This window comes from Maudiozyma barnettii (genome assembly GCF_903064755.1).
Source record: "Maudiozyma barnettii strain CLIB 1767 genome assembly, contig: KABA2_13, whole genome shotgun sequence".
Classification (NCBI taxonomy): Eukaryota; Fungi; Ascomycota; class Saccharomycetes; order Saccharomycetales; family Saccharomycetaceae; genus Maudiozyma; species Maudiozyma barnettii.
In genome coordinates, this window is record NW_024545250.1 from 64,232 (window position 1) to 87,056 (window position 22,825).

The window sequence follows — 22,825 nt, forward strand, 5'->3', positions numbered from 1 at the left end:
GTATCTTTAATTGCTCATCCAATGAGTATTTAACACGAGACTTTGTATATCATTACTTGAAAGAAATGTTTGAATTTTATTTATCTGATGCAAATTTATTATGATAAATGAGAGTTGAGGCAAAGTTAGCAATAGTATTATGAAATAGAATTATATATATTTTCTATCTACAACTAAGGAATATTACACATGACCTACTTACATAGACACTTTCTGATATCCTGCAATCTTTGTAATTGTTTACCTTTGCTATCAAAGTTAGAATCATCTAGCCATTGTTCAAAGGCATGTTGAATTACTGGCCATTCTTTGTCAATAATCGACAACCAGGTCGTGTCCCTGTTTCTACCTTTAAATACCATGTTCTGTCTCAAAGTACCCTCGTATTTAAAACCTAGTCTTAAAGCAGCATTGTGTGATGGCATATTCAAATCAACACATTGCCATTCGAAACGCCTATATTTCAATGTATTGAAAACATATTGAGCCAATAGATAATTGGCCTCTGTAGCCATTTTAGTACGTTGTAACAATGGAGAAAAAGTTACATATCCCTCTTCAACGACACCATTGGCTGGATCACATTTTCTTAAATTGAATATCCCTATTGGCTTATTTGTATTATTATCAATGATTGAAAAAAATATATCTGTATCTTCCTTTGGCAAATCCTCCCAACCTTTTCTAAACTCTTGAAGCGTCTCAAATGGTCCCAATCTAAGGTATGTCCATGTTCTACCATCACCGACTAAAGCATAAGCGTCGAATAAATCTTGACTATGCTCCTCTAAGTCTAATGGTACAATTGTACAAAATTTACCTTTCAAAGTAACTTTTTTTGGTAGCTCTCTAGGTTGCCATTCTGGTAGTGGATCAGCAACTCTTTGATTATACTCATTTATTGGCATTCTTTTAATATATTATTTCAATGTTTGTATTCTAATAGAGATGGTGTCAAATTTTTTGAAAACGGTTAAGAAAGTACCTTTGTTCGATTTACCAAAAGCTTAATAGTTATATTCAGATTAAATATAGATATTCATACACTGATGAGCCTTGAAAGAGTACTAGGTTTAGTTTGGGTCTAATTTGAAGAATCTTTTTTCCACTTTTGTATAAGCCCATTCCGCTTATTCTTATTTGCTAATAAACATCGTGATACTAACATATACAAGGTATATTTAATATAGTATTAAATATACTAACTATTCAATAACAATACATTAAGATAACGAATAATCTATTTGGAAAAACAGTCTCCATCTTCATCATATACTGTTAGTGTTGACTGATAAGAATGTGAACAATTCTTATCGATGCACAATTATATCAGATTTCTATTGTCTTGCAAATGTGATAAGTTTATCTATATGTCGCGAAAATTTCGTAGGTCCGTAGATGACTTCCCTTTAGTCATAAACAGACAAGGAGCTTTATTAATAACATGAATATTTTATTTTACTACCATTAGGCTACTAAATGATGTATGAATAGAAATGTGATACCATACGAATATATATGTTTACAGAAAATCTCATTAAGTAGAAAACAAAACAAAAAACATCACTGCTTGGACTGTGCATCATGACGATCAAAGCCATACCCACGGGCAACACCTGTGATACCTTCTTCGATGGCAGCACCTTCTTCTTCGAAACCTTCGTCCTCCTTGAAATCACTTCCTAGACCAGACCAATGTCTAGATTGTAAATGAGCCACTGAAGTAGATACAGTACCTTTTATCACAGTACCACCAGAAACTCTCTTTGCCAAAGTTTTGTCACTTGAAGTTGGACCTTCTAATTCAAGATGCTTCAAGTTTCTCAATGGCCTCGATGTATCAAGCAGTCTCCCAGTAACGACATCAAATTCTGGAGCCTCACTCTCATCTTTTGGTGTATCATCATCGTTATCACCAGTACCACCATTAGCAAGTTCTTCTTCAACGTCCTTCAACGCAGCTTCAAAATCAGTTACCCATTTCCCAGTCCATGTAACTTCATGATTCAAAGCCATGGTTAACTCATAAGGAGTAATGATTGGTTTATAGAACTCGTTAAGTTGATCGACGATAATACCACTTTGACCACAACCAAGAATACACCAAATATCGACAGGATCAAAATTAGCTAATTTTGCCACGTTCGGTTTACCAACTACAAACAAATAATGCTTTTTACCATTTTGTTTAATCAGTTGAGTTAGTTTATTGATCGTTTCTTTAGTGTTTCTTAGAGATAATGTGTTAACCAAGACACCGATACACCCGGCAGTTCTTGCAACATGCATATATTTATAACGTTTCATTAAAGATGGGAAGGGACCATTACAAATAGAATCATCTATATTATCATAAATAGCAACGGAATTAAACATTGTTGTTAAATACAATAAATGGGGATCCTGTGGGACAGATATGTAAAACAAGGTCACATCTTCCTTCAATTGATCTTCAATGGATCTATCAGTACTATCCACGTATACCTTATTATCACTGTATAGCATCCTATTACCTAGACCATAAACAAAATCTGTTTGATTGAGTTCAATATCATCGTGAGACAAGATAGTTACATTGTCATTAATTAAATTCTTGTTCACAGTAGAATATATCAAATTCGTGTATCCACTTGCTTTCAATTCATCAAAAATTTGCTTAATATAATGAGTGAAAGGTGAGTTTGCCATTAAACATACTTTAGAGTCTAAATCATGGAAATTTTCTTTAAATTTAGTGATGATGGATTGTAAGTTCAAATAAGGTTTACCAAATGAATATACGACAGGTAATTTTTGAATAGCATTAAGACATGCATCACCAAAATGTATGACAAGATCAGCACCAACATGTTCTGCTGCAACTTCATCTACACAACATGCACTGTAGGCAGTATCTGCCAATACCCACAATCTTCTCTTATTTTCTGGGTCTTTCTTGTTTAATTGCTCTTCGACAGTCTTAACGACAAAACTGGAATCAATCACTAATGAGTCCGGGAATTGTAATGTAACATTACCATATTGTGGATGTTCCAATAAATATTCAGATAATTCATCAAGACTGTAATATGCTGACAGTTTGCCCAATAAATTCGCTTCTGTGTAAGGACCTAAATAGGCTGATCTTTCGACATTTTTAGCATCAAACTTCTGGAAATTGAAATCTTCTTCTGTTTGTTGAGTAGATACCGGCAGAGGTACGCTCATTTTAGAATCTATATCCTGGCCTTCAATATCGGTCATTTTTTAAGCTTTGTGTGATTAATTAATTGAATTCAATAGATATGTACGTATTTTCTTCGATTGTATTTTAATAAAGACACAGTATAAAGTATTGTATTCTAAACAGTTTCTATATCGAAATATACAAGCGTTTCAATTATAAATTATATATTTATTTACCTTGTGATGTAAATTAAATGAAATAAAAATATAACATAAATGGCTTATTAATTGTATATATAAAAATTTTCAGCTTAGCTAACTTTCCTCATCATCGCCCTTTTTTCCTATAAAAAGAAACGGAGAACAAATCATTGAAAAATTTCTACCAGAGACACTGTCAATGTTGTACGCACCTTTCAGAGCTACAAGGGGGAACAAGGAAGATCCTTACCATTGTCATTTTAAGTTTGATTGTGCAAGAGAGGTGATGAGTTATTCTGTTAAATATACACATGTAGTACACTAGCTGGACTATGATTACATATTGTATACAAGAGACCCAGAGAGAGACGGTGCAGTAATATGTTACTGGACTTTCCAACCCATATATATATACATATATATATATATCATAGTAAATACTTGGTTTCACTTACATTTGGAGTATTAGAGGCGGTGGGGGAGGGAAATTCTTAATATGTAGACATACATACCGACTACAATATAAACCATACATCATTTCCATTGACTATCACTTGATACGCCATATTTAAGAGTCAATAAATGGATGGATCCTTCTCTTCCGCTACAGTTTTTGCGCGCGCCATGTTAAAACACTGAATTGCGAAACTAAATCGATTTTCTTTGGGAGCCGTGAGAAGGTTTGGATAGATAGATACCCTTTCACATATAGCGATTAGTTTAGTTGAAGTATATGTAAATCGATTGATTGTCTTCTTTCTTTTCAAAAGGTTTTACAACTGAATACTTACATTGGATAAGTTTCTATTACCATATATTTATTACATCGAACACTATACAACAGAGCAGCATATATTTCAGTACTTAGATAATCATGTTTAGATCCGTTATTACACGTTGTGCAAACCCTATCGTTAAGAGACAATTAGCAGCCTCTTCCAAAACATATCCTATGACACATATATCAGCTAGATTCTACTCTCCACCAAGTACACTCGAGAAGGGTGCTATTACTTCTCGTATGGTCGATCTCTTGAAGACCTTTAATAAGTCCGGTAACACAGAAGAAATTACAGAGACTGCATCATTCCAAAAAGATCTAGGTCTGGATTCGTTGGATCTTGTTGAATTTATCGTTGCTGTCGAAGAAGAATTCAGCATCGAGATCCCAGATAAAATTGCCGATGATTTGAAGACTATAGGTCAAACTGTTGAATATATCAAGGATGAAACAGATGCTTCATAAAAAATTTAATCTAAATATTACTCATTCTCTCGTATGTAATTAGAATAATTAAAATGTGCTGAACGCACACTTATACATATATACATGTATACATCTATATATGAACTAATAGATAACTTGTTAATAATGACTGAACTAATGTTTAACACGGAATGTTTATGATGATGACTTAGGCTCTATGTGAAGAAAGGACCCGTTTACTAATAACAATAACCTCGTATTATATGATCTTCCATTGCCATGACATTTTATAAGGAGCGAGAAATTACAAATCCCCCCACCCACAGGGACAAAGCGTAGTGTATATATATATTTTCAATATATATAAGCATTTCAACAAGGCCAGTTCATTCCAGGGGTTGTTATCGTTATTGCAGATGGGGTCAACTTTGTATTTGTATTTGCATTCATATATGATAGAGTGTACTTTAATCGTAGAAGAGTATAAGAAATACACATAGAAGCACACTCTTCATAATATATTTATATAAGACACTATAGTAAATAGATACGATGGCTGAAAGTAATACATTCCCAAAGGGAGAAGTAACTCCTATTGAGGATAATGACAATGAAAAAATCTCAATACAAAAACCAACTATAATTCCTGATGAACATGTGGAATACCTTACAGCAGATTCTGAATTGACTGAAGATTTACCAGATGATACAGAATCCATTGATTTGATTCAATTGAAGATTAGATCATTGGAAGACTTAAATTTATTAAGATTTAAACAATTGAAGAATTTATGTTTGAGACAAAATTTAATTCAAAGTATAAGTGAAGTTGAAGTATTACCAGTGGAAACAATGACAGATATAGATCTTTATGACAATAGAATAAAACATATTTCAAGCAATCTAAACAAATTAATAAATTTAACAAGTCTTGATCTTTCCTTCAACAACATTAAACATATTAAACATATCGATAATCTAGTTAAATTAGAAAATCTATATTTTGTTCAAAATAAAATTTCAAAGATTGAAAATTTAAATACTTTAACAAAATTGAAGAATTTAGAATTAGGTGGTAATAATATTGAAGGAATTGATCCTGATTCATTTAAAAATTTAGATAAAATTGAAGAAATTTGGTTAGGTAAAAACGCTATTCCAAGATTAATAAATTTACATCATTTAAAATCATTGAAAATTCTATCTATTCAAGGTAATAGATTAAAAAAATTAGAAGGCTTAGAAGAATTAGAAAACTTAGAAGAATTATATGTCTCAAATAATCATATCCCAAAGATTGAAGGTCTTGAAAAAAATACAAAATTAAAGATTATAGATATTACCTCGAATAAGATGACAAAACTGGAAAACTTAAGTCACTTAAAAGATTTAACTGATATTTGGGCATCATTTAATCAAATTGATCAAAGTTTTGAAGAGATTGGTGAGGAATTGAAAGAATGTGTTCATTTAGATACTATTTATTTGGAAGGTAATCCAGTTCAGAAAAATAATGAAACTGCTTACAGAAGAAAGTTGATCTTAAATCTTCCAAAATCTCTGGAAAAAATCGATGCCACTTATGTTCGTGGTTGAAATAACAAAAATAAATATATAATTAACATATAATTATAATTATTACGAATTACCAACTTCCGAACTAAAAACTTTCAATCTTTCCACCATTTTCATATCCAATTTATTTTTAATTTAATAAATGTATAATGTATATTTCAAGATAATTTCTGTTATTTTTAACTTCCTTATATTGTTATACTTATATACTGTATACCTTATATGTTTGTATATGTATATATATTTTTTAATTTTCGAAGTCGCACCAACCAAAACAACTTTTAGATATTAAGAGCGTGAAACATAAGGGGAGACTAACAAGTTCTTCGAGATTACAAAGTAAAAAGTTGGAAATTTTATAAATTAAATTCTAACCAAGTTAAGAAGAAGCAATTACCTTTAATAATGTTTCCAATACGCACAGCAGAAAGGCTAGTGTATGTACGGTTTCCATTTCTTTCCAGACATCTGGCGACAAAACCTTCAGGAGCTAAGAATGACACCACTCCTGCAACGAATAATTTAAAGCAGTCGATATCTTATGATGTTTCAAATAAACAGAAGCTTTACCTTACAGATCCCATCTCACCAGGCTCTATTTTTTTTTTACCAAATGGTACTAAAATATTCAATAAACTAATCCAATTTATGAAACAACAACAAGGCCGTTTGAAATTTGGATATCAAGAAGTAATTACACCATTAATTTTCAAGAAAAGCTTATGGGAACAATCTGGACACTGGGAAAATTATAAAGATGATATGTTTAAAGTCGAAGGAACTGATGCGTCCAAGGAAATTTATGGTTTAAAACCAATGAATTGCCCCGGACATTGCGTTATCTATAACAGATTCGATCATTCATACAACGAATTACCATTAAGATATAGTGATTTTTCACCACTTCACAGAAATGAAGCATCAGGTGCACTTTCTGGACTGACTAGAGTGAGAAAATTCCATCAGGATGATGGTCATATATTTTGTACTAAAGAACAAGTGGAATCAGAAATTTTAAATTGTTTAAAATTGGTTGATTTATGTTATGGTAAAGTTTTCAAATTTAATAAAGACCCCACTACAAATTACTCAATAAACTTATCAACTAGACCAAAAGATCATTATATCGGAGAACTTGAAACATGGAATCATGCAGAAGGTGTATTAAAGAATGTTTTAGAGAAGTCCGGAAAAAAATGGCAATTAAATGAAGGGGATGGTGCTTTCTATGGACCTAAACTTGATATCATGGTTCCTGATCATACAGGCAAGTCTCATCAAGTTGCTACCATTCAATTGGATTTCCAATTACCAATAAGGTTTAATTTAAAATATAAGGATAGAGACAATACGCAGAAGACTCCGATTATGATCCACCGTGCTGTGTTTGGCTCAGTAGAAAGATTCTTAGCACTATTAATAGATCATTACAAAGGTAAATGGCCATTCTGGTTGAACCCATACCAAGCAATGATTATTCCTATAAATACTAAGGACTCAAATCAAATCGAAGCCTGTCAGAGGCTTAAGAAACAATTAGCCGGTGAAAATGAACTCGAAGATGATACAGATTTGACTCCTATCCCGTTAAATAATTTCCGTTTTAACGTCGATGTCGATGAAAGATCGGAACCATTAGGATATAGAATCAAGGATGCAATTTTAAAACATTACTCCTATTTAATTATTGTTGGCGAAGACGAAGTTAAAACAGGTAAATATAGCATCAGAACAAGAGATGATAGAAAGTTAGACCATTTAACAGGTAAAGAGATATATGACATGTTCTCTATCCTAGAGAGAAATTATAAATGAAGTACTTTTTTTGACAAATACTTGTAAATAAAATAAGAAAAGATAATATTAGTCTTCACTTTTTGTTTGATAAGAGGCAAAAAATATATATATATATATTATGAATATTTAGGAGTACTTAAATGTATTTAAGTTATTATTAAAGACGCATTGCAAGCAATACACTAATGAATAACTATACATATAATTGGTATCATTATTAGTCATTAAGGTGTGGGAGGAGAATATTCTTTTTTGTTTAAATGCAACTATTTTCATTATGTGATGTTGTTAGTAAAACAATCTTGCATTCTGTTAAAACTCTTGATGCAGTCCACTCCCTTTGGTGTTGTATGTGAATGAACAAAACAGGAGAATGCCAATTTGAATTCTTTACCGCATTGGCCATTAGCAAGTCCACCTAGTGTTGGTGCATCCCAATTAATCTCTCCAGTGTTAGGGTTCAGTTCAATTTTAGTGTCCATGACCTCGGATGTTTTAGTGGAATGATAATTTTCATTTGTTACAGGAATCATAAGACTGATTCCTTCAGTATCTATCATTTGTAAATCGTGAGTTGGTGGTGGTAAGGGTATCGATAAAATATTGTCATCAATTGTTTCTTTATCATTTTGACGTAATAACTGAGGTTCAAGTACCTGTTTTCTTTTCGTTGTCTTATGCTCAAGTGTCTGTACATGTGGACTGAACAATGTGATATCGCCAGGGATTGTAATCTCATCAAAGGCTCTATGAGTCTCGGAAGTCATGTCATGAGCTGTAGATTCATTCCATACAATTATACCAGATTTCCAATCATTCACAAGTTGTTTCCATTGTTCTAACAAATACATTGGCGATAAAGGTTTTACATAGATCACCATCGTGAAAGACGCCGCTGCAGCACCAAGTACAGCCATTCTCCAGTCATTCCGGTTGCTCTTCATAGGATTCAACTGAGGGTAACGGTGCCCTAATTGATATAATTTGTTTAGCTGAGATGTGATCGTTCGTATGGACAACATGGATTCTAACCAAACACAAGGAGAGCGAGTGATATGAAGTGCAATTGAACATCAAAGTTTTGTAGGATTCTAACGTTGAATACTACTTATCCTTACACTTTGGTCGTTTGTCGTTTAAATATATATATATTTATATAGTTTATGCGAGAGAATCCGTGGTAGCACTGACTTACCTTCCATTACTCCTAGAATTGAAAGAATGTGAAAAATATAAGTCTGCTAACTAATCAACTATTATTGTTCTATAAGGGCATTTTTACGCCATACTGTTGACGTGGACGCAAATCGCGCGACGAACGACGAAATATTGAAAGATTTCAATAGTAGTAATAATAATAATAATAACGATATTATTATGGAACAGGGCGGAATGTGTTAAAGAATCACTATATCAAGACTAGAGAGGTTTTTATTTGAGAAGGCAGACAGCGATAAAGAGGACCAACGTTTATAGCTACGATATCGAAGGTGATAATATACTAGACTGTGAACCAGAAGCATAATATATATACATATATATATATAACTACACGAAAAAGACAAGATGAAGATATATTATATTGGTGTATTCCGTAGTGATGCTACAAAAGCATTAGAATTAAGTGAAGTTAAAGATCTTTCTCAATTTGGTTATTTTGAACGTAGTAGTGTTGGTCAATTCATGACTTTTTTTGCAGAGACAGTTGCCACTAGAACATCCTCTGGTCAAAGACAAAGTATTGAAGAGGGTAATTATGTTGGTCATGTCTATGCTCGTGCCGAAGGTATCTGTGGTGTATTGATTACTGATAAAGAATATCCAGTGAGACCTGCATATACTTTATTAAACAAAGTATTGGATGAATATTTGGTGGCTCATCCAGTTGAGAGTTGGAAGGATGTTAGCGCTACAAACGATTCATTAAAGATGAATGAACTAGAAGGATATATTGCTAAATATCAAGATCCTGCTCAAGCAGATGCTATCATGAAAGTTCAACAAGAATTAGATGAAACTAAAATTGTATTGCATAAGACTATCGAAAACGTCTTACAAAGAGGTGAAAAATTAGATAACTTGGTTGATAAATCAGAGTCTTTAAATGCTAGCTCTAAGATGTTTTACAAACAAGCTAAAAAATCTAATTCATGTTGTGTCATTGTATAATAATAGTAATAATAATAATCATAATCATAGGTACATATATACCAAGAATCTGTTTTGACTTTTGAAAGTTAGCAGATCATTGTTTTAATAAAGAGAACGTTAGTATCAGCTGCCTTTTTACCGTCACGTTAGAGAATGGGTTCATAAAAACATTTCAACAGACTTTCCAACAAGATATTTGTACATAAACCAACGATAACAACATACATTTATAGATGGTATATACAAATTTGTTATTATCAATTCATGTCAAAGAGAAGAAATAATAAAAACCAATACAACAACCAAGATATATGTCCTACCACAGTTTTGTTAAGTAGTAGCAATTGACCTACTCTCTCTTTCAGGGTCCTACAATTTTAAATATAGATTTACAATTGTTTATTCTATATATTATTTATTGTATAGTGCAGCCATCTTCGTCATCTTGTTCTTATTCTTCTGCTGCAGGACAACTGTTCCGTTATTGTCCATTATTGTTATTTGCAATTGTTATTGTTAATGTTCTGTCCACATAGAAGAGGTCAATAAGACATTGCTGAGACAGCAGATATAGGGGAGAAGAGCTCAGCAGTTCAATCTTGGGAGATTTTGAATTGCGTGAACCGGCCGTGTTGGCTCTGTGGCCAATCAGCGACGAGCCGACAGCGGCTGACAGCCTTTTCCCTCAACTTTATACGTTTTTGTTAACAAAAGCCGTCTTGCGCGTCTATCCTACTGGATCCCGGTATTCCCGAGTCAGTTAATAAGTAAATAAACTGAGACAGAGAGACAGAGAGGGTGGGTTGGTGAACAAGTTAGCCAAATTATCTCAGGGACAACGTGGGGGTTGGTTGGTCGGATTCCTGGAAAATAGTACGTAAATTCAAGATTTTATTGTGATTTTAATGGAACTTATAGTGTATTCCGAATCGTGGGGGTAGGAGTAGTTGATCAAAGGGAAGGACGGAAGTACAGGGCAACGAGATGTGGGAGGGATTAGACTTGGGGACGTGGGGGATGGGAGGAAGAAGAAGGGACGGTATCGGTATGTCAAATGAATATATATAATAATAATAATAATAATAATTAGAATGAATATACACGTTATTATAACACTTTATACTCACTGGATTAGTAGAGAGTCATCTTAACAAATTAGAAGAGAAGAGACATGCGAAGGTTTATGACCTTGAGTGATAATTCTATCGGGGTAAAGAATAAGGTTACTTCTGCTAAGGAGTGGGTAATCTCATTTACTATTCTTATTATTGTAATATGATTTATTCTCCATTCCTCCCCATCCCCATCCCTTCTTGTTCTCGATCATATATGTACACATATATATAAGGACATGGATTTATAAGAAAGACGAGATCTTTACCTTAAGTGTAGTTTATATTCTTCCATATTTTCTTTGTTCTTTTTCTTTCCTCTGTACATATTCTGAAAACAAATAAAATATTCAAATATATTTCAGTATGCAAACACTAGGTAGAAGATCAATTGCTATCCGTGCTTGTAGACAATTCAAGTTTACAAAAGCTTCAAAGAGAGCTCTTACAACAACTACTTTCTCAAAATCTCGTAATTTTAATAATTCGAAGAATTTACGTAATTCTTTATTATTAGTTGCTTCAGCTTCATTTTTATCATATTATGCGTGGAATCAATTTAATCATCCTTCTTCAGATTTGATCAGTAACGATAATGGTCAACCATCAAAGAAGAAACCTATCTCTCCAGATGAGGTTGCTAAACACAATAAACCAGATGATTGCTGGGTTGTAATCAATGGTTATGTCTATGACGTCACATTTTTCATTCCAAACCATCCAGGTGGTGAAGATGTCATTAAAGCAAATGCAGGTAAAGATGTCACAGCTATGTTCATGCCATTACATGCAAAGGGTACCCTCGAGAAAAATATTCCAGAGGATAAACAATTAGGTCCATTAAGTAAACCAATGCCCAAGAAACTCGTGTGTCCTCCTTATGCACCAGGTGAATCTCCTTATGAAATTATGACTAAACAAAAATTGAGAGATAATATGCCTCCTTTAGGTAACATTTTAAATTTGTACGATTTTGAAAGATTGGCTTCAAAGATTTTAACTAATCAAGCTTGGGCCTATTATTCTTCTGGTGCAGATGACGAGATCACCTATAGAGAGAATCATAATGCTTATCATAGAATTTTCTTTAAACCACATATTTTGGTCGATGTCGAACATGTCAATTTGAAAACTACTATGTTAGGTGAAACAACTGAAGTTCCATTTTATGTAAGTGCTACTGCTTTATGTAAACTAGGGAATCCAGAAGGTGGTGAAGTAGATATTGCTAAAGGTTGTGGTACTACAAAATACTCTGTACCTCAAATGATTTCTACTTTGGCATCATGTTCTCTTGATGAAGTTGCTGAGGCTAAAGTTAATGACAAACAATTACAATGGTTTCAATTATATGTGAATTCCGATAGAAAGATCACTAGAGATTTGATTAAACATGCAGAAGATCTAGGTTTAAAGGCAATCTTTGTCACTGTTGATGCTCCATCTTTAGGTAACAGAGAAAAAGATCAAAAGATCAAATTTACAACTCAAAGCACTGGTGGTCCAAAAATCTTACAAAAGAAAGAAGAACAAAAGAAAGAAAATAATTCTGATGGTGCTTCAAAGGCTTTATCTAAATTCATTGATCCATCTTTATCTTGGGAAGATATTGCAAAGATGAGAAAATTGACTAAATTACCAATTGTTATCAAGGGTGTTCAAAGAGCCGAAGATGCCGTTAGAGCCGCTCAAATGGGTTGTCAAGGTGTCGTATTATCTAACCACGGTGGTAGACAACTGGATTTCTCTAGAGCCCCAATTGAGGTTCTAGCTGAAACCATGCCAATCTTGAAACACCACGGTCTAGACAAGAACTTCGACGTGTTCGTTGACGGTGGTATTCGTCGTGGTACTGATATCTTAAAGGCTTTATGTTTAGGTGCCACTGGTGTTGGTCTAGGTAGACCATTTTTGTATGCTAATTCATGTTATGGACAACAAGGTGTTGCTCATGCCATTGATATCATTACAAAGGAATTAGAAATGTCTATGAGACTATTAGGTGTCAGCAAGATCGAGGACTTGAATCCAGGTTTCTTAGATTTAACTTCATTACATTCAAGAAGTGTTGCTGTCGCTAGAGATTCTCTATATGAAAATGCATACAGAGAACCACAATTAGCCAAATTCTTAATTGACGACGATGATTAGTTTCAATATTTTGAGATACTTGGCATTTAATTATTTATTTATCCTATAGTGTTCCATATACGTATATACATATATATATATATATATAAATATTCTTCCTACCTTATAATAAAAACAAAATAAATAGTAATTTAATTATTTTTGGTTCGGTTATATTCATATCCGATATAACCATACACACTGTCTGATATTCATAGAAAACAATTTATTTTCTATTCTTTTAATTATATCGTATAAAATAATCATTCCAATATATATATGTATATATGTATGTATGCATCTAGATAGATAACAAACGAAGAGGAACGCCAACTATATACAACTCATCTAAGATATGCAAACACATATGAATAGTAAAGGTGAATGTATTCCTTTCTTGAAAGATATTACAAACTATTGTCTTTTATTAGATAAAGTAGCTAATTGTTGTTTAACCCATTCCATAAACAATTCAGATTGTAAATAACCTTCTTTATTGAAAACTTTGTTAATCTCCAATGTACTAACAAAAGTCTTTTTATTGTTGCTGATCAAAGTAACAGTATACAATGGTTTAGCATCTTCATATGAGGTTTTAACTTTAATTGTCTCTGTATCATTCTTACCACTGTATACTACAGATTTTTCAACGTATTTCTTGAAAAGCCAAAATATTACGGATAAACCACAATAGAATCCAACTAAATATTGTTGATATTTCACGATATCTTTATGTACAAACTGTTTATCGATAATAAAACTGATAGCTGCAACACCGGCCACAGAATAACCTATTAATAATTTTTGGTCCACTAATTCAAATGTTTCAGTGTAACCTAAACGTCCTAAAACATCAGGTAAATTCTCATTCAGGGTTTGAGATACTTCAGAGATTGAGTATACATTAACTGGTTTACTCATTATTATTATTTATTTATGGAAAAAAAGAAAGGATAGCTATTATTCTTAATGGATTGCAAAAAATAATGCATATATTTGTCAAAAATGAATAATACAATGGATAAAACACACCTTTACTTTTTAGGGAACTGCTTATATAATAATCGAGAACAACAAAAAACTGTTAAAAGTCAAAAAAAAAAGAAAACGATGATTATAATATTTAGAACAAATCCTGTCTTGAAAGGAAAAAGTATCTAGAACTATTAAAAATGTGTTATGTATTGTACCTTATTTTGTAAATATTAAATGAATATCCTTTATTGCACCGGCTTACGTACGTAAACGTATCCACAAGAAAAGGGACCGTTCTCTCTAAATCATTTTCAATCAGTTAATATCACTATTTGAAAGTCTGTCTATCATTTGGCAAGGAGAAATAAAGTACACTGAGCCAAGTTGATCTCTCTCTGTTCTGTCTGAATACGTATGTGTGGGATAGAACCAGTGTGCTCTTTTTTTGTTTTTTTAGAGTGGGGGTGGGAGGGAGGCAGTTGAAACGGAACAGCGGACAAAATGCAAGACGGCTTGTCGTTCAACGTGATATCAATTTTTTAGTAATGTCACAATTGTGTTAAGGAATATCTATATATTTATATATATTTTACACAATTTCATTTGGTTACAATCGCTTATTATTATTATTATTATTATTATTATCCCAACAACTTCCAATTTTATAGTGGAGTCAGACTGTAACGTTTTGTCTGCAGGAGCAGTTCACTATGTATATAGCAAGTTCAACTCCATATCAATCAATAACATGACGAGAGACGACAAGACACAAAAACTTATATAAGAGCACATAAGAATAGTACTGAACACAAACTCATTACCACTATTATTAGTAAAATAACGATACTAGTTGGTCTTGTTGACACTGTCTATATATGTACCCTATGTTTACTCTGATTCTGTTATTATGTATATATATATTAGTTAACTACCGCTGCCACTCTATTCTACTCTCACATTAAAAGACTCCTTCTTCTTCTCGCTTGACACAGAGAGAGAGACGCGGAAGCGGGCAGAAAAATGAAGGGAGCGGAGGGAATGGAGGGGGCGGTGCCAGAAGGAGAGAGAAAATATACCTATATTCTATTATGTAAACGCGTTGTGCCACAGAATATGTTGCAGAGTGCCCTGCGACAAAAATATTTTCCCACTAATTGCATCCTTATATAACAAGTATTATTAAGATTGAAGAGGCGATGAGCACAGCATGCAAAAACAAACAAACAATAAGATTTCTTCTTGTAATATTCATTTTATTTTTATTTTTCAGTGAAAAAATTTTCATTTGTTTTTTAATCGAGGGCTTCTCTGTTTCTTCACTCTCTTACTGTTTTGAATATAGCCATATAATTTTGTATTGCATACATACATACTGAATGAAACTCATCGTTTCTTCTCTCTCTTTTCTTTTCTTGTCACCTTACCTAAGGATAATGAAAATTTTTTTGATTTATAAAAAATAAAAAAAGTATAAATACTCATCGAATTTTCCATCAAAAACTTGTTCGATCATCAGAAGAAAACCGGTGGCCATATTATGTTTGTTCTAATTACTTCTTCGTTTTTACAGTTTACTCTTATTACTATGTTGTAGTCTATAATAAACTGGCTCTTATTCCATCCTTTGTCCTTCAAATAACTTCGTTTTTATATACTCTTTTTATTTTTGACTTCTGTTTTTAAAATAATATAAAAAGAATAATAAAGAGAGATCGACAATATATTAGTTTAATTTTATATTATCCAACTTTCCTAACTAAGAAGTTTATACACACCCATTTAACACTTACAACAAAAAATATACATACACAAAAATGGTTGCTGCTAAGAGAGATTACACTACTGCTTTAGGTTACTTGAACGAATTGAAAAACAGGGATGGTTTATCTGTCGAAGATCTTATGGACTCTAAGATTAGAGGTGGTCTAACTTATAACGATTTCTTGATTCTACCAGGTTACGTTGGTTTCCCATCCTCTGTTGTCGAATTGAAGACTAAACTAACCAAGAAGATCTCCCTACATACTCCTTTCGTTTCTTCTCCTATGGATACTGTCACTGAATCCGAAATGGCTATCTACATGGCTTTATTAGGTGGTATCGGTACTATCCATCACAATTGTTCTCCAGAAGAACAAGCTGCTATGGTTAAGAAAGTTAAGACTTATGAAAATGGGTTCATTAACTCTCCAGTCGTTGTTACTCCAACTACTACTATTGGTGAAGTTAAACAAATGAAGGAACAATTAGGTTTCTCTGGTTTCCCAGTTACTGGTATGTTTTAATTAATTACTTATTATTATTATCCCTTATCCCACTTTTTTTCTGATATTGTTTTCAGATATATTTCGATTCTATTTTACTTTAATTTTTTTTTATTAAATGGAATTATACTTACAATGATGATTAAACTTTTTTAAATTAATAACTTTCGTTCTACTGACTGCGATCAAACGATCTTGTAGAGAACTTTCCTATCTGATACGTTTTATTATTCTATTATAAAACTTAAAGAAAAATAGAACATTATTACTTGAAAACTTACATCAATACTAGAAAAAAAATAAGAGATAATCTTTTCCCCTCCCCCATTCAAATTCATTTTTTTTACTAACAATCAAAAATAATATAATTTATTTCATCTATGATGATTTATTTTTTTATTTCCTTATTTTATATTTAGAAGGTGGCAAATTCCCAGGTAAATTACTAGGTCTAGTCACTTCCCGTGATGTTCAATTTGTCGAAGATGAATCTCTACCTGTCTCTGAAGTCATGACTAAAGATCCACTATCTGCTAAACAAGGTCTAACTTTGCTAGAAGGTAATGAAATCTTAAAGAAGACTAAGAAAGGTAAGCTTTTGATCGTCGATGAAGAAAAGAACTTGGTCTCCATGATCTCTAGAACTGATTTAATGAAGAACCAAAACTTCCCATTGGCCTCTAAATCTGCTACCACCAAACAATTGTTGTGTGGTGCTGCCATTGGTACTCTACCAAATGACAGAAAGAGATTGACCCTTTTGGTCGAAGCTGGTTTAGATGTTGTTACCATTGACTCCTCTCAAGGTAACTCCATGTACCAGATTGATATGTTGAAATGGGTTAAGAAGACTTACCCAGATTTAGAAGTCATTGCCGGTAATGTTGTCACTAGAGAACAAGCCGCTAATTTGATTGCCAGTGGTTGTGATGGTCTAAGAATCGGTATGGGTTCTGGTTCCATTTGTATCACCCAAGAAGTCATGGCTTCTGGTAGACCACAAGCTACTGCTGTCTACAATGTCTGCAAGTTCGCCAACGAATTTGGTGTTCCTTGTATGGCTGATGGTGGTGTCCAAAACATTGGTCACATCATTAAGGCTTTAGCTCTAGGTGCCTCCACTGTCATGATGGGTGGTATGCTTGCTGGTACTAATGAGTCTCCAGGTGAATATTTCTACAGAGATGGTAAGAGATTAAAGGTTTACCGTGGTATGGGTTCCATTGACGCCATGCAACAAACTGGTAAGAATGGTAATGCTTCCACTTCTCGTTACTTTTCTGAATCCGATAAGGTTCTAGTCGCTCAAGGTGTCTCTGGTGCTGTTGTTGACAAGGGTTCTATCCAAAAGTTCATTCCATACTTGTACAATGGTCTACAACACTCTTGCCAAGATATCGGTACCCCATCTTTGGATGCTTTGAAGGAAGCTGTCAATGCTGGTAAGGTTAGATTCGAATTCAGAACCGCTTCTGCTCAAATGGAAGGTGGTATCAACAACTTACACTCTTACGAGAAGCGTCTACACAACTAAGTGTGATTTATATCGTTAGAGTTATACATCTGATAATAATCAAACGTATTAATTTCTTCTGAACTTCATACATACATATATATAAAAACATTTTTCACAAATAAGTAAATATTTAAGAAATTTACATTGTACATTAATTTTAAAAAATGGATTAAGATTAGAAGGAGGGCGGGGAACAAAAATAGTTACATTAAAAATAAATATAATTATTTATCACATATAAATGCTATTTTATTACTTATCGTTTTTTGCTCTCTTCAAAATATCATTATAATATTTATCTTTTTCCTTTTTGACGTCTTCTAACGATGGAGGTAGTTTTTCATTTACCAAATCTTCCTTTCTTGCCCTTTCAAAGTGGGTTAATGTTTCTTCCAGCCCTGCAGAACCATGTGCTAAAGCACCACGAGGTAACATACCATCGTTCATACTCTTCAGATATTGGACTTTATCACTCTCTTGTCTCAAAACAGAATACATTCTTGAAACTTTAGCAATTGCCAAAATTTTATTTCTTAATGCTTTTCTTCTCTTGTCATCATCTAAAATAGAAGAAGATTTAATCTTTTGAGTATTAGTACAATCATCGGCGATGGTTGTAGATGGCTTACTGACTGTAACATTAGGAGTTTGTACTTGTGGATCCTTCACTATAGCTTCTTCAATCAAAGGTGTCTCTTCCTCCAATTCATCCTCCGTACAAATATTCAATATGGCTACCAACATTTCGGTCACCTTTTCACCAACAAACGGTAAAGACCAAGTAAATACATCCATGAAATCAGGCAACCAATAAGGATGCGGAGACATATTAAATTGACGGATGTTCATGACATTATTTTCATATTTCAATACAGCAGCTTTATTTCTATAAGTATCCAAATAATTTGGAGCACTAAAAAGTGTCAATAAACTTGGGAATCCCAACGTTTTTGTGTTTCTATACATTCTGTAACCTGCATCCTGAGCCTCATGTGCTCTTATTATCGATAATAGACCAGTTCTTTGTAAAAATGCACATGATGCTTGATAAGTGAATGCATATGAGCAACCTCTAACTTGGTTTGGAGTAAAATATTTATTGATTTGAGTATAATCATTTTCATTAATTAATTTAATGGCTAATTCATCATCTTCATCTGTTACGTTTGGATCCACTTCATCATACGATTCAATTGGATCTGCCCACACTAGATCACACATCAAACCCCTTGAAGGAATTTCTTTAAATCTATTTAACTGATTAATGTCATTAACAGTTTTCAAATCTGGTGATATACCACCATGAACACAGAAGTATTGACCATTCATGATAGCTGCCAATGGTAATGCATTAAATGAATGGCAACATGCTTCAAAAATTTCCAAATTATATTTATGTAAACATTCATTTTTGAATGTGAAGTAAGAAGTCAAATGTTTACATTCATGATTACCTCTTAATAGCCAGAAAGTATCTGGGAAATTTAATTTCAAAGAATATAAATATATTAGACATTCAAATGAAAACAGACCTCTATCTACATAATCCCCCAGGAACAAATATGGAGTATCCTTTGGATGACCTCCTACTTCGAATAATTTCAAAAGATCATAGTACTGACCATGTATATCACCACAAACAGTGATTGGTGCTGGGACAGTCAATAAATTAGGCTCATTAGTTAGACATGTGGTAGCCATACTTAATATTTTCAAAGCTTGTGAATCTGTCAATCGTCCTTCCCTTTTAAAATGTTCCTTTAAGAATTCATGGTTTGGTAAATCTGTTACTGGGTCAAATAATTCTTCATCAGTGGGAGCCCTTTTTGCTACAGGATTAACCTTTTTAACAACTCTTTCCTTAGTTGAGACAATTGTGCCATCTTCCATGGTATAAGAATCTTGGGCATGTTGTAATAGTGTATTACCCGTAGTAGATGAAGTAGAATTAACTGAGGATGTATTGCTATTATCTTCAATCTTTTTATTTTCTATTACTTGTATAGCAGCATTAACTTTTTCTGTATTAATTTCTGCTTCAGTTTTTCCCCTGTTATTGTTATTTTGATCCATTGACATATTTGTAAATGTTGTAAGTAACTTATATTTTGTATTACTCAATAATGTACAGATGAAGCAAAAATACAACCAAAAATTACTTCTTAATCTTGATTTATAAAGGGATACAGTCAATATGATTCTTTCAAATGATAATATAACTTTATCTATATCCTTTTGTTAAATTGAATAATAATAAATGAAAGATATTTTTAATACGAATCTGTATAATTGTTATAACTATATACTATTCATTCAGGTAATCAATCTTTTACTTTGCTTTACCATTGTTATTATTATTGTAATAATAATAATCATAATATGGTGCTCTTCCTTCACTATCACCGTAAAGGGATTCCATCGTCAACAATATAATTTGAAAATTTCAGATCGTTTTTTTGGAGGGGAGGGGGGAGTCAATAGGTGTTACCCGGTCATTAAATTTCGTACGATAGGACAAACTACGCCACTTCCTAAATAGGAAATATAATCACGAAGTCATCGATAATAAAGACTAGAAGTGATTTGTTAATAAGTTCATTATTAATATTTAAAAATGGAGATAACATAAAAACAAAGTATATATATAGATATATATATGACATCTTATATTTGTACATCTACAATTGTCCTACCATAACTGTCCAATGTGTCTCAATTCCAAATAATTGAATAATAATAATAAAACAGACACACACGTATAAGACGGTTTATATCGACGGATATTTTCAACTTCCTGTACTTAAATTTATATTAAAAAGAAACAAACTTAAGCGTTGTCTCGTTGATAAAGAAAAACACCATTTCATCTCTATCAACAGTAGTTTATCTGAATGCATATTGAATATTTATATTAAAATTTATAATATAGATATAACTTAGAATTCAATTTCACCTTTAGTGAAAAAGACGGATAAATCAGATTTGTTCATCTTGTTATCAATTTCATTCAATTTTTGATTAACACCTTCATCCCACATTTCTAAAGTAGAAGAAGAACCAACATTAGAGTTTTTAGCTAGCATTGGTGGAGGAACAGTCATAGATGGCATTGGAACTCTCTTAAATTCAGAAGATTGAGCAACTTCTGGAGACTTGCTTGCTTGTTCTTGTCTAACATGTTCTTTAACTCTTTCAGAGGTTTCGTTTAATTCTTTCAAGTATTGAGTCTTTTGTTCGTCATTCATTGTAAAAAGTTTTATTGTATAAGTGAGGTGTTCAAATTTTTTTTTCTTTCTCTCCGTATAAGCAAAAAGTAAAATAGAAAAATAAATATGTAAAAGTAAGACAGAAAATTATTATAATCTAATTTTTATATATTTCGAATCAAATCTATTAGTCTCTTTATATATGAACATTGAATTCAGACGTTGTACTAAACGATAATGACAAATCAGTTTAATATTGGAGATGCCACTGTCTTTATCTATCCTATCCTATCCTATTCTTCTTTTTTCTTTTTACTAAACCACAACACTCCGACCGATAATAATAATAAATCATCCAGATGTATGGGTGTTATTTGTTGTGGTAAACTAATAGACCGAAGAAAAAGGGAGAGTAGAGCGGTGTGTGGCGCGGGGAATTAAAAAGGGCGGTATGTGTATTAGAAGAGTATGTGGTGTGTGGGTTACTGTCAATATTGACATTTCGTTGAATGGGGTGTCTGGGTTATGTAAACAATCATTTTCTTAGAACCAAGATGTTTGGGTGTGTATCTCATATTATAATAAGATCACCAAAATATAACGAAATAGTAACAATATCATAACCAAATTTATGTATTTATTAAATGAGGCAATATATATATATATATATATAGGTGTGTATATTGCAAAATGCAAATTTTATATTGCAAGTTGTATAGATAGAGAATTAAAAAGGTAGCTAAAAATTTAATTTGGTTAAACCAAACGACTAAACTATTTTTTTTTTGTAATGTTTCATAATAAAGTTTCATGATTTATGATTAAGCCTTACCAGCCTTGTCATCTTCCTTTGGTAGCAAGTAGCCACCAGAGACAGAATTTCTAATTCTACCAGCTAAGTTAACAAAGTATTTGTTCATAGTGTCTTCATCACCATACATATCCTTTTGTTCTTCAATGGACATGTCGTGTAGTTTCTTTTCAGCCAGTTTCATTTCAGTTTCACTCATCGTTAATATATATAATTATTTTTTGTTAGTAGTAGTGGTATATATTAGTTATTAACACCAAAGAAAAAAGAAATAAAAGGATAAAGAGAATTATAATAGATGACATACATGTATATTTTATTGATCTGATTTAGTCCCCTTTTTATACTTTCCTTTAATATGAATTTCAATGAAGGATGATAGATAAATATGGTTATGTTTTTATGCGATGATCTTACATACAAATTAGGTAAGAAGAAGAAAAGAAACGAGAAAAATATATAAAGGATACCCACACTCACCCACCCACTCCCACTCCCACTCCCATTCGCCCTCACCCTCACACTATATTAAAGTAAATAATATGTTTAGTTAATTATTGCTCCGGTTCTTTAGCTTAAAAATTGATGGAACCAAGAGAGGGAGAGAGAGAGAGAGAGAGAGAGAGAGAGCAACACTTAATTCAAATGAGTAATAATAACGACATTTACCAATAGAAGACACGTTCGTTGTTTTCAGAGGTAACAGAAATATAAG

At 32.5% G+C, this 22,825-nt stretch overlaps 13 protein-coding genes across 13 annotated transcripts; 6 read left to right on the forward strand and 7 right to left on the reverse strand.

The window, feature by feature from the left end:
* Positions 1-194: 194 nt before the first annotated feature.
* Positions 195-908, reverse strand: KABA2_13S00726 (GNAT family N-acetyltransferase; the record flags this gene model as incomplete). Its single annotated transcript, XM_041552908.1, has 1 exon — positions 195-908. One exon carries the CDS (start codon positions 906-908, stop codon positions 195-197), a length of 714 nt encoding a protein of 237 aa, XP_041408842.1.
* A 655-nt stretch (positions 909-1,563) lies between these two features.
* On the reverse strand, positions 1,564-3,207 carry DPH2 (2-(3-amino-3-carboxypropyl)histidine synthase; the record flags this gene model as incomplete). Its single annotated transcript, XM_041552909.1, has 1 exon — positions 1,564-3,207. One exon carries the CDS (start codon positions 3,205-3,207, stop codon positions 1,564-1,566), a length of 1,644 nt encoding a protein of 547 aa, XP_041408843.1.
* Positions 3,208-4,240: 1,033 nt separating this feature from the next.
* ACP1 (acyl carrier protein) lies at positions 4,241-4,612 on the forward strand (the record flags this gene model as incomplete). Its single annotated transcript, XM_041552910.1, has 1 exon — positions 4,241-4,612. The coding sequence occupies one exon, from the start codon at positions 4,241-4,243 to the stop codon at positions 4,610-4,612; it is 372 nt and encodes a 123-aa protein (XP_041408844.1).
* A 513-nt stretch (positions 4,613-5,125) lies between these two features.
* Positions 5,126-6,169, forward strand: SDS22 (type 1 protein phosphatase-activating protein SDS22; the record flags this gene model as incomplete). Its single annotated transcript, XM_041552911.1, has 1 exon — positions 5,126-6,169. One exon carries the CDS (start codon positions 5,126-5,128, stop codon positions 6,167-6,169), a length of 1,044 nt encoding a protein of 347 aa, XP_041408845.1.
* A 384-nt stretch (positions 6,170-6,553) lies between these two features.
* Positions 6,554-7,963, forward strand: MST1 (threonine--tRNA ligase MST1; the record flags this gene model as incomplete). The annotated part of the gene is made up of 1 exon (XM_041552912.1): positions 6,554-7,963. The coding sequence occupies one exon, from the start codon at positions 6,554-6,556 to the stop codon at positions 7,961-7,963; it is 1,410 nt and encodes a 469-aa protein (XP_041408846.1).
* Positions 7,964-8,220: 257 nt separating this feature from the next.
* MIA40 (Mia40p) lies at positions 8,221-8,967 on the reverse strand (the record flags this gene model as incomplete). The annotated part of the gene is made up of 1 exon (XM_041552913.1): positions 8,221-8,967. The coding sequence occupies one exon, from the start codon at positions 8,965-8,967 to the stop codon at positions 8,221-8,223; it is 747 nt and encodes a 248-aa protein (XP_041408847.1).
* Positions 8,968-9,511: 544 nt separating this feature from the next.
* YKT6 (palmitoyltransferase YKT6) lies at positions 9,512-10,114 on the forward strand (the record flags this gene model as incomplete). The annotated part of the gene is made up of 1 exon (XM_041552914.1): positions 9,512-10,114. The coding sequence occupies one exon, from the start codon at positions 9,512-9,514 to the stop codon at positions 10,112-10,114; it is 603 nt and encodes a 200-aa protein (XP_041408848.1).
* A 1,460-nt stretch (positions 10,115-11,574) lies between these two features.
* CYB2 (L-lactate dehydrogenase (cytochrome)) lies at positions 11,575-13,359 on the forward strand (the record flags this gene model as incomplete). The annotated part of the gene is made up of 1 exon (XM_041552915.1): positions 11,575-13,359. The coding sequence occupies one exon, from the start codon at positions 11,575-11,577 to the stop codon at positions 13,357-13,359; it is 1,785 nt and encodes a 594-aa protein (XP_041408849.1).
* Positions 13,360-13,752: 393 nt separating this feature from the next.
* On the reverse strand, positions 13,753-14,259 carry SPC2 (signal peptidase complex subunit SPC2; the record flags this gene model as incomplete). The annotated part of the gene is made up of 1 exon (XM_041552916.1): positions 13,753-14,259. One exon carries the CDS (start codon positions 14,257-14,259, stop codon positions 13,753-13,755), a length of 507 nt encoding a protein of 168 aa, XP_041408850.1.
* Positions 14,260-16,127: 1,868 nt separating this feature from the next.
* Positions 16,128-18,111, forward strand: IMD4 (IMP dehydrogenase IMD4; the record flags this gene model as incomplete). Its single annotated transcript, XM_041552917.1, has 2 exons — positions 16,128-16,587; positions 16,997-18,111. The coding sequence occupies 2 exons, from the start codon at positions 16,128-16,130 to the stop codon at positions 18,109-18,111; spliced, it is 1,575 nt and encodes a 524-aa protein (XP_041408851.1).
* Positions 18,112-18,345: 234 nt separating this feature from the next.
* Positions 18,346-20,172, reverse strand: CMP2 (calcineurin catalytic subunit A; the record flags this gene model as incomplete). Its single annotated transcript, XM_041552918.1, has 1 exon — positions 18,346-20,172. One exon carries the CDS (start codon positions 20,170-20,172, stop codon positions 18,346-18,348), a length of 1,827 nt encoding a protein of 608 aa, XP_041408852.1.
* An 857-nt stretch (positions 20,173-21,029) lies between these two features.
* On the reverse strand, positions 21,030-21,338 carry SML1 (ribonucleotide reductase inhibiting protein SML1; the record flags this gene model as incomplete). The annotated part of the gene is made up of 1 exon (XM_041552919.1): positions 21,030-21,338. The coding sequence occupies one exon, from the start codon at positions 21,336-21,338 to the stop codon at positions 21,030-21,032; it is 309 nt and encodes a 102-aa protein (XP_041408853.1).
* Positions 21,339-22,120: 782 nt separating this feature from the next.
* Positions 22,121-22,309, reverse strand: KABA2_13S00990 (uncharacterized protein; the record flags this gene model as incomplete). Its single annotated transcript, XM_041552920.1, has 1 exon — positions 22,121-22,309. The coding sequence occupies one exon, from the start codon at positions 22,307-22,309 to the stop codon at positions 22,121-22,123; it is 189 nt and encodes a 62-aa protein (XP_041408854.1).
* Positions 22,310-22,825: the final 516 nt, after the last annotated feature.